The sequence below is a fragment of the Elephantulus edwardii genome, unplaced genomic scaffold (assembly GCF_000299155.1).
Source record: "Elephantulus edwardii isolate Elephantulus edwardi_28Jun2011 unplaced genomic scaffold, EleEdw1.0 scaffold00101, whole genome shotgun sequence".
Taxonomy (NCBI): Eukaryota; Metazoa; Chordata; class Mammalia; order Macroscelidea; family Macroscelididae; genus Elephantulus; species Elephantulus edwardii.
Genome location: NW_006399851.1, coordinates 11,744,682 through 11,756,164, shown reverse-complemented (window position 1 = coordinate 11,756,164; position 11,483 = coordinate 11,744,682). Strand labels below are relative to the sequence as shown.

Here is an 11,483-nt window from a genome sequence, read left to right as displayed (position 1 = left end):
CAATACTATTTAGAATATAAAACACTAGTGATAATTTTATTAAAGGGAGAAGAATAAATATCTAAATAAAAGTAACAATGTTAGCAGTTAATGATTTTCTGCTATCAACCTAATTTCTAGCAGTATATGCTTCTAAGTCTTTGAAGCTCGAGCTATTTTCTTTCTATTCTGAAAATAAGAAAATATTTTATACCAGCAAAATAACTCAGAACAGAAATGATAAAAGAAAACTACAATACTAACATAACATGGGTGAAATAAATACTGTATTTTTTTTAAAAAGCCTGGGGCGGGAGGGTTTGAATGCTTTCAACATCTACTTATATCCAAAGGCTAAACTTCATTAAGACACTTCATCCAAGCCTAAAATAAAATTTCTTATTAAAAAAAAAACTTCAATAGGACTAACAGACTTTGAAACTCAGTTAAGCCTTACAGTATATCAAAGACCTAATAAATACAGAAGTTCTTTGTTCAGGAAAAAGAAAACTGTGTATACCCCTGCAGAAGTAGTCTGTACTTCTTTGGTTTTTCTGTAAAAATGTTTGGAGTTTGTTTTATAAAGAGTGTTAGCATACACAAACTCAAAACTCATTGCCATGGGGGCAGAGCTTACCTTCTAACAGGTTTTCAGAGGTTTTCGATTTCATGAGAGATTTCCCATCTTTCTCCCTTGGAGCCATTAGTGGGAAGATACAATGTTTGGGTTAGCAATGCAATGTCCTAAGGACTAAGCTTCAAAAGTGAAGAATTTTTAAAAATGCTATTGCTAGGTGTGCCACTGTGTCAACAATGATATGGACAATGGAACAAAACTCGATGTTGTAGAAACTCAATATTAAAAGTTGAGAATCAAGTATGAGAGAAACAGAGGTCACTTCTAAAGGTGAAGTAATGACTAATATGTTGGCAGCTAGGTGGAATCTGTTCACCAACCCCGTCTTCTCAAACCACAACCTCACCCCAATGTGCCCTGCTTTGTTGATGCAAATACTTGGTCACACCAACTTCTGTGGAGGGAAGTCACAACACAAAGATCCTTCCTGTGACTCAATAATTTCAAAGTAAAATGCAGGCTCACACTTTTCCATCTGCCTACAGATAGGGCACTATGGAGAAAAGATAGAAATCACAACTTTTGTTAATCAAAATCCCACTACAACATGTGCGGGAAGTTGCAGAGCAATGTGCTTATTCACATATATTCAGATGATAGCTGTTAACAGCTAATATACATGAAAGTGCTCACAAAGTAGATAAGAGCTCTGAACAATACTCACTCACTCACCATTTAAAGTGATTATTACTGTCACACAATTTTACACAGGAGGCAATTGAGACTCAGATACATATATTATTAAAACTCACCCAGTAAATAGTACAATAAATAACCTTGAATAAAAACAAAACAAAACAAAAAAAATCACCCCACCCGAACACTCGAGTCTGGCTCCATTCCATACTACTAATCACTCTGTTCCACATAAGGCTTCCCCAAAAATCCAAAGAAATATCACATAAATATCTTTAAAATTTTACTAGCTATTTGTTCCTTCAACCCAGTAAGTTATACTTCAATATATTTCTAAGTATAAGTACACATAGATTAAGGGAAGCCTGCTTTGTCTTTGAAGCCACATTATTTTTGATCCTCCATTTGCTTACACTTGAATACTATCCCCAACATTTGTCTGCCAGCTCAGCAGAGAGCCACTATGTCCGCATACAGACCACTGCTGCTGCTGTGTACCAACATATAGCTGACCCTCCAGCAAGTTTTCAGAGGCAGGAAATTGCACAGGACGAAACTGCCCATCTTTCTCCCAATGAACTGCTGGTAGACTAGAAGAAGGTGAACCTCTGGACTGGCAGCTCAATTCCTTACCGCTAGGCCACCAGAGCTCCCTGCACACACCATTGAGTCACAGAGCCGGACTCACTGGTGGCTCTCCAGCGGGTTTTCAGAGGCAGTAAATTACATGGGAGAAGAAGACTGTTCATCTTTCTCTAACAGAACACCTGGTAGATTCAAATCATGGTCCTCTGGTTGGCAGCTTAACTCTTTACCACTCACTAATAGACTCAGAGCTCCCCCACACACACACATTTACCACCACGTATCACAATGTGTCCACATCAGCCTAATAATAGTCACTCTTCAGGTTTTCCACAAATACTCAAGAAACACAAGTGTTTATAAAAATACAAATATGACAATTTGACCAGGATAAAGTGTCAGGCATAAGGAACTATGTGCACCAAAAATCCATTGTAATCAACAAACGAATAGATAGAGAAGCTGTCGTATATTCACACAATGGAATACTACACTGCACTGAAAAACAAGGAACTTATGCAATATTATTCAAAATGGTTGACTCTGGAGAACATCATGCTGAGTGAAATATCCCAGTCACAAAAGGACAAATATTGCATAGTGCCACTGTTGTAGAACGGGACTGACCTTGGGGTTGGGGAGAGACTGAGTAAGATGGGTTCAATAATGTATACTGCACTGAAACAGAGGAGGGAGAAAACTGTTTAAAAGAGATATGTGATTAGGTATTTCTGTCATGACAGGAGTCTAAAGCGATGTCTACATGGTGGAGTGGGCCTGGGGGAGGGTTTGTAAAACAATGAAAGAATTTTTCTTTTACTTTTCCAAGAGGGTAGTGTTCTGGGGGGGGACCCTTAGGAGGGGACAAATGTGCAACAATGAATGAATGGAAATCCAAGCTTCTGTAAATTTTTACTGAAATTAATAATAAATATAAATTTTTTAAAAAAGAATTAAGTTAGAGAAAGGATGGCAATGGATTTATAACTGCTCATGCTAATAACACTGTATCATGGCATGGAGGAGGAATAGTGGAAATGTATCCACATTTACAATATTCCTCTTACCAAAACCATTTATGGAAAATAGAAACTGCATTGGAACATGTATTTCTGGATTGGAAATGATCATACTGTTAATATTTCTAGCCTTAAGCTTAAAAGATTATAATGTTCAAAATTATTTGTTATACAGTTGTTTAAATTTTTCCCTCTTTTTTTTTTTTAACGGTTCCCTTCCTTTGGCTTTTATTTCAGTCCTCAAATAAATTATTTCCAATTTCTTTTTTGGTTGTGTGTGTGGAAGAGTGTAGAAGAAAGTAAATTTTTCCTTCTTTTAACAACTGGGATCTAGAGGGAAGAGAAAAGACCAGAGAATGGCCAAAATTATTGGGGCAATTATTACTGCCAGTTTAGGGCCTGTGTCAGGAAAAGGAAGTCTTACTCATATACAGTGCCACCCAAAGGTAATAAAGGAGGTCAGAATTGCTTCCACTGTGGAAAGCTGGGCCACTTCAGTACACAGTGTCACAGATGAGAACCACAGACAGGCAAGGGAGTAGAGAGGAAGCTCCCACTCACTTGTTTTAAGTGTGGCTCTGAAGGACACTTGGCCAAGGGTGGCCCACATCAGGTCCTCGTAGCTGACAGGACTGACAGGCCCCAGCTCCCAGCTGGAAACAAAGGAGGACGCTTCAATGATTTAGATTTAGATCCTCCCAGAAGAGCTGTGGGTGAGCATTAACATTACTGGTAAGTATATTCGTTTTCTCCTGGACACAAGAGCCTACTATCTGGTCCTAAAAGCCTTCTGAGGTCCTAACTCTTCTCACTATTTCTTAAGTTGTTGGAATTGACAGAAAACCTCATAAGCAGTTCCTTACTTCACCTCTGCCTTGCATGCGGACTTCCAAGTTGTAAAAAACCCAGTGGTAGATGGAATGTGCTCCAGGACTTAAGAACAATAAATGACATAGTTGAACCTCTACATCTTGTGATTCCTAACCTTTATAACAGACACTGTGCTAGTCAATAGGCCTTTTATTGTAAGAACTACCTTCCCTCTGTAACTTGATTTCCCTCTGTAACTTGACTGGTGCCACTATTAGAGCCTGTACCTGGAATATTATTGCTTTTCAATTTTTGACTCATGTACTTTTAACTTGTTATATTTGTGTCTTCTAGGCTGCAACACTTCCATGTTACATCTTCAAGGATATGAACATGCACGGCTAAGCACAACTGATAACAGTGCATCTAAATTCCAAAATCAATCTCCCTAATAGTCTATGTGTTTCCTATTGCCAAAGGGTCCTTTAGAGTAGTGAGAAAAGATCTTCACCCTGAAACCTACAGCGTCTCTTTCCAGCAGGAAGTTAACTAAGAGAATACCCCATCCCCTTTTCCTTATGAATCAGGGAGAAGTCTCTCTCAAGGAGGAGTGATAGGGAATGGCAAAGGACACACTGACAAAGGAGATTAATCAGAACTGGCTTTGACAAGCACTGTGGCAATTGGACAATTAAAACAGACTTTCAAGAGGGGAAAAAGAAGAACAAACTGGGGAGGAGGGTAGAGAAAATAGTGCAACAATGAATGAAAACCCCAAATCTCTGTAAATGATAAAATTAATAAAATTTAATTAAAAAAAAAGAAAAAAAGAATATAAAGAAAAGAGACTTCTTAAACTACAAAAGCATTCTCACTCAAAGAGTGGAAATAAAGCAATATGTTCTCAGAGCAAATAAAAAAAAAAGATCCATTGTAACCAAGTCCATGTCATAGCACCCCTTCATCATGTTTTGGGGACTGTAAATCTTTATAAAAGGAGAATGCCCATCTTTCTCCCATGGAGCAGTGGGTGGGTACAAACTACTGACCTTCAGGTTAGCAGTAAAGCATGTAATACACTAAATCACCAGGGCTCCTTCCGCCACAGAAAGAAAAGGCAATTTCCATTCCACACAGAAAAACAACAGTGTTAATGGGTTTTGGTTCATGTGGGGTGGGGGTTTTTTTGTATTTTGGGTTTTTTTAAATTCCCCAATCAACTTTAACAAAAGAAAACAAGACATCATCAAAGAACGAAAAACTCAGCCCTCAATTTGTGGATCACATTGGGACAGAGTTCTGTTTGCCTTTTTCTTTTAGGGTGTCCCTGTACTGATTAAGCAGGACTTCTAAAGGGAGGTTCACTCCTCCTTTTACAAAAAAATCATCTTAAATAATGACTTTCGGATGGTTAGGACTGCCTTCTGTAAAAAACCTTCATAAAGACGCATGTTAAAGGAAAATAAAGAAAAATTTAAAAATTCTTATCTATGGATTCTTTTTTCTAGAAGTGAAAAAACAAAAGATTCCAAGTTCAAATAGAAAATGATTGTAAAAAAGTAAGTGGTTACAAAACATAGCTTTAAGACTATAGTGCAGAAAAGTAAGACTTTACCTGAAGAGATTTAAAACAAAAAAAAACACAAGCCATAAGCATCATGTTGTTAAAAAAAATCCACTCACAGGTTAGAAAATCAGATTGGCAGCCATCTCAACCGTGGTCAGCACTAGTCTCTCTGATGGGTTTTATTTTTCCAAAGAACCAAGTCAAATGAAAATTTAATTCTATGTTATCCAAGAGTGTGCATACTGCATATTCTTAAAATCATGTAACTCAAAATCCCAACACATAATAAATATACAATTCTTGGGGAAAGAATGGGCAATATCCCCTTGTGCGATTAACTGCCTTTGTAACCTGGCGAGAGTCAGCTATGCTTCAGTTCCGACTTGACGGTACATCACCACCACCCACAATATACCATTCTAGAATAAGCAATCTCCTCTCGTGTGATTAATTGCCTCTGAAAACCTACTGGAAGGTCACCTATGAGTTTCCTACTCAATGGCACACAACAACAAAGGAACTTAAGAGCCTAACTATGAATGTTATCTAGTTAACAAAGCACAGAGCATTAAAAAGCATAATAACCATTTTAGGCAGTTATTCTGGGGTTGGTTAGACATCTGGACATAGTTAAAGACCTGTGCTAGGGACAACCGATTAAAATTGTTCAAGATCTTCTATGAGGACAACTTATTAGAAATGATAGACTATCTGTGAGGACAGAGAACAACCAGCCATTACAGTTGAACAGGGAGCTTGCAAAGCTCCAGGAATTCAAGCTCCAACTCATGCATCATTTTTCAGGAAAGAGGTTTCATAAAATGTCAGTGAAGTACAATGAGGTTAGTGCTTAATTACCTAAAGGTATTAATTTTTAAATTATCATTTATTATTTACTTGCTAAGAAAATTATGTTTTACTGACACAATCTGTTTGAAACCTGCAATGCTTCCCCTCATCCTCCTATAATCAAGGCCACAATGGATCAGTCCAACATCTAGCTTAACTTGTCCAATTTTAAGTCACAAACGACCCAACTAGATTTTCATTACTACACTGAGACCATAACTACACACTAAGAATTTAGGAATCATTAAAATGAATGCATAAGGAACCAGTAAGACAAGGTATTTTGTCCCACTGATAATTAAGCAGATTCTCCTACGTAAATTTTCTGTGACAAAAACTCTACCAGGAAGATTAGCACAAAACTAGCATACGACATCAGAGTCCCAGTGTCAAGAACAGCACTGTCATCTTAGAGAGGCACTAGAAGTTGGTGTTAGGGGTCAATTCCAAGTAAATGAAGTCCCCTGATCATCATCCTAACTCACCATGCTAACTGGCTCATGATTTATCTGTTTGTTCTTCTGGTAGTCCATGAGATAGATACTGAGTGCTACTATCCCAACACTCAAGGACAAACTGCTCCCATCATTCAAGAACCTATAGCTACATGATCTTAAATTGCCTCTTTATGCCTCAATTTCTCTGTCTATAAAATGGGAATGTGGTAGTAACTCAAAACTCATTGTCATCGAGTCTATAACCAGATGGCAGCCAGAGGGACAGCCACACAACAAGGGAGAGTACTGTCATTTCCAAGCAGAAACTTTAATATGAGATGCATGGATAGACTCAGGTTTGAAGTGATGGGTAATATATTTACTATTATTTTGTTTCTGATCTTTCAAATTTCTCTCCTTTGAAAGTTCATCTTTAAAATGGAGAGAGGAAGAGTAGGTTGGGACTAAAGTTCATTTCGGCATATTACAGATATGTAATCTATATCTTATATAGATATATATTATGTGTATATGATTTTATCTATAATATCTAATATTTAATATGCCTGTAAAACATTAACCCAAGTGTCTTTAAAAGTAACCCACAAAACCCAGTGCAATTTGCAGATCAAAATTTACCAATAACAACTCTAATGGTACATATTGAGACACAGCCCCAAGGATTAAACACAATGAAGATGAAGAGTTAATACACACTCAACACACCATGGACTCTTTAAACAAAGACATTACCTGACAGATGAAAATAAACGAAGCTGAACTTCACATCTCAAACCTCTAATCAAAATATGGTTCTGTTAAGCAAATCAAATATTTACAGCCTCAGATATCTGAAGGCCAATCAGCTATGAGTTGATATGCAGCTAATCTTATTTTTTTCTTGAGTATAATTTTCTAATATACACAATTGTTTATTATATGCTCACATCTAAGTAGTTTCTAGAAAAAGTAAAATTGTACATAATGAATTTTTTAAAAAAAAAAATCAAACTAGGAAAAATTTTCTGACCCTTTCCCCAAACAACCTGACATATTTTTTAAGAAAAAATCATCAGTCTTAGTTTACTAGGAAAATACTGAGTATGTCACAAAAAAAAAATTAATACAAATAATAGGAGAAAAAAGCATAACATCATAGGAGATAAGAAGTTAGGCTGGTATTAGAAATGGTTTATAATGCTCAATTCAAAGGAACATTATATGATGTCACTTGTTATTATCTGACCATAAACCCACAAATACTTATCAAACTAATGTAGTCAAAATATATCTGTAAAGATTTAGTGTTAAAACAGAGGAAAGGCATTTCAAGCATTTTTCTAGAACTGATACATATTTAGACTAAATGTAACTAGGGAAATGCATATACAAACTACTGGGAAATTTAGTTTAAGAACCAACCAATTCCACAACTACTAATGCATACAACGTAGTCTTTATTTTATTAATAAGGGGAAGATAAAATCCTTTCTTTAAAGAAATACCACATTTTATCATTAAATTTTATAAATAACTTTTTTTAGAAATAGTGGACTATTGCATGACATACTGCTCAGTTTTCTTACTGAAGAGAATCCATTCAAATGACCAATAAAGGCAAGTTTTGGATCACTTCTTAGAGTAGGAATTATTTTATGTAGTACCTAGGATTCTTCTTTGTTCATTCCCTTCGAATTAGAAACAATAAATGGAATTTATTTATCAGGAAGCTTCACAAAAAAATCCACAATCTCGTTCCTTTGCTAAAATCAAGCGGTCAGGTTCAGATTCCCATGTGGCAGATAGTTGAAAGTGAATTTTTAGCCAATGGTTTGAGGTATCCATTTCCCACGTCGAGTACTAACCTTTTCCTTGACGGCCCTTCTTCAAAATCTGAAGAACTAACATCATTGCTAGTAGAGGACACTTGAGATGCATCATCCTTCTCATTCTCTGACTGTTCTGACGCTGGTCCTAATCCCTTAGATTGGCCATTACCCAGGAGCCCTGTAGGTGAGAAAAGGGGACAAACACTTAAAACATGACATGAGGAAGCAGCCAGCACTTGGCTAGTGAATACAACAAGGAATGTAGACACAGAACTTAAAAACTACATGTCCCTTTTGAATGGGGGTGGGTGGTGCTAAAGTTCTTATTTTAGAACTTTAGCGTGAAATGCTTAAAATAGAGAGTGTGTCAACAAACGGGGAAAATTAAGCAGAAACTGACAATAATAATATATACTTTAGGGTGCATTTGCAAAATATATCTGTAAAGATTTAGTGTTAAAACAGAGGAAAGGCATTTCAAGCATTTTTCTAGAACTGATACATATTTAGACTAAATGTGCTGAAAACTCATTTTTTAAACATTTATAGACAGGACATTTCTAAACTTGCCTTAAGAAACCAATAACTCAATTAAAGCAACAGCAAAACCAACCAACCAACCAAAAAAAAAGGAAACCAGTAACTGTCAAACAAGGGGGGATAGGCATCATTATTCTGTAGCTACCTTATTTTAGAACTTTGTTTTATAGTTTTCTTTACAAAAATCTATTAATTAAATATAAACAAGAGACAATGAGATTGGCACAGGATGGAGCACAGTTTAGGGCTGTTGTACATGGGGTCAGATGAATCGCAAACGACTCGACGGCACATAACAACAACAACAACAACATATTTAAACAAAAAACACAAGATATGCCTTTGATTGTTTCAAAAATATACCCTATGTATGTACACCTATGAAGTGTTCATGGTGAAAGGGTCCTGGAGATTCTGACTTATTTACTGTAACAAGAATGAAAATACATTTGAGGGAAGGGGCTCAGAAAAGCAGAGATTTTTTATTATTATTATTATTACTACTACTACTACTACAACAACAACAACAACAAACAGAAAACCCACACAAATGAGTGAAGGCTCAGTAAGACTACACTGTAGCTAAGGCATTGGATACAATTTAAGATCTACAATAATTTACATCACATAAGTGTCTAGTGTGTACTATCTGGACATGAGCTTCTATGTATTTGATAACATTTTCACAACAAACATAGTATTTATTCCAACAAAGCCCTCTTGCCTTGTTCCTTTTTCTGTATCCTTCTCCCTATCTATATTTACATTCATCTTATAGTCATTAATAGCATAGTGGATATCTTTACAAATGCAATTACTGCTTTAGACAACACAGATTTGCAATTCGTGATAGGAGTGAGGAAATAAAACATACACAAACTCCCAAAGAAAGAAAAAAAGCATGAGAGTTTTACCTTGTAAGCAAAAGGAAGTATGTTTGTTGTTATTATCAGGCCCTACTGACCACCAGTCATAGTGAAACCTGCCCTTGTCCCTTGCCATCTTCATAACGTCCAGCATGCTCAGGCTCACTGTTGTGGTTACTATGCTGATCCATTTCCTAACTGTATGCAAGTCTGTAAACGTGATCAACATTTCCGAGAGATCAGGAATGTGCTGTTCAATACAGTAACCACTGGTTACATTAGCTTACTGAGCGCCTTAAAAGTAGCTAGTGGACTAGTATGAATACGTACATTAAATTTTATGTAATTATAATTCATTTAAATGGGTCTATTGTAACATCTCAATTTTTATTAATTTCTAATACATTTAATACACTAAAATATAAGAAAATTAGTACAACTCACTTTTTTTTAAAAAAAAAGAAAAGTAGTACTTAAAATGTTTAGCTTGGAAGGAGGAGAGGCATCATGCCACTTCCGTAATAGCTCGCCTCAGGAAACCCTATGAACCTGGAGAGAGGATGAAAGGCACCCAAGTGTGAAGGACTCTCCTTCATACGGTCGCTATCAGTCGCCTGTGACTCGACGGCACTTAACAACAATAATATGAACACAGAGAGAGAAATCAGCTGGCCCACTGGACAGAAAGCTATGCTATCAAGCCAAAGGTGGGTGAGTTTTAATCCGTGGCCCTCGGGCCTGTCTTTCATTGTTTTTGTTCAGACATTCCTCTAGGTCGTATAGCCCTGGTGTACAAGTTGCTGTACAGGGGTCACTTGTGGTTCCTGTGAGGCTGAACACTGTAACATGGATGTGTCAAATGCGTTAAGGGTTGGTTATGCAATGCGGACAGAGAGTGGGGTGGAGCTCCCCGATTAAAACAAGCTTGGAAGGAGGAGTGGCATCCACTTCCATAATAGCTTGCCTCCAGAAATCCTATGAACCTGGAGAAAGGAAGAAAGGCACCCAAGCCTTTTAGAAGACTCTCCTTCATAGGGTCGCTATGAGTCACCTGCAACTCGACAGCACTTAACAACTAAAATGTTTACAGAAAGTGCTGTTGGCTTAGTGGTAAGGAACATGGTTTCAATCTACCAGCTGCTGTGCCGGATAAAGATGGCCAATCTCCTTCCCTGAGATTTACTGTCTCTGAAAACCTGCTAGAGGGTCAGCTATGGGTCAGTTCTGACTCGACAGTACTTAACAACAATACAGACTGTACAAACCGATGTGTGTAATGTGAGATAGTACATACACGGTTCAAATAAAATAATAAAATGTCTATTAATCAGTACTACATTACAATCCCTTACTAATATTATCACGGGGAACAGGAGAATGCTAGAACATCCCATCAACTCAATCATAAAGATAATACATAACCCGGATAAAGTACTGTTGTTGTTGTTGTTGTTGTTGTTGTTGTTGTTGTTATGTGCCGTCGAGTCACTTGCGACTCATAGCGACCCTATCTATGTACAATAGCCCTAAACTCTGTTCTGTCCTGTGCAAATCCCACTGTCTCTGATACACCCATCCTGATTATCCCAGTCACTGAATCAGTCCACCTAATAGAGGGCCTTCCCCTCCTGTGCCGTCCCTCCACCCTCCCAAGCATGATGTCCCTCTCCAAGGACCTGTCCCTCCTTACAACATGTCCAAAGTATGTTAGACGGAGCCTCAGAATCCT

The 11,483-nt window shown here is 37.2% G+C and overlaps 1 protein-coding gene across 1 annotated transcript in view; it reads right to left on the bottom strand.

Annotated features, from left to right (window-relative positions):
* Positions 1-11,483, bottom strand: part of JARID2 (jumonji, AT rich interactive domain 2) — a 322,891-nt gene that overhangs the window by 115,938 nt on the left and 195,470 nt on the right. Inside the window, exon 3 of the mRNA XM_006891618.1 lies at positions 8,385-8,526. Within this exon, the coding sequence (XP_006891680.1) occupies positions 8,385-8,526 (142 nt within the window). The remainder of the gene's footprint in view (positions 1-8,384; positions 8,527-11,483) is intronic.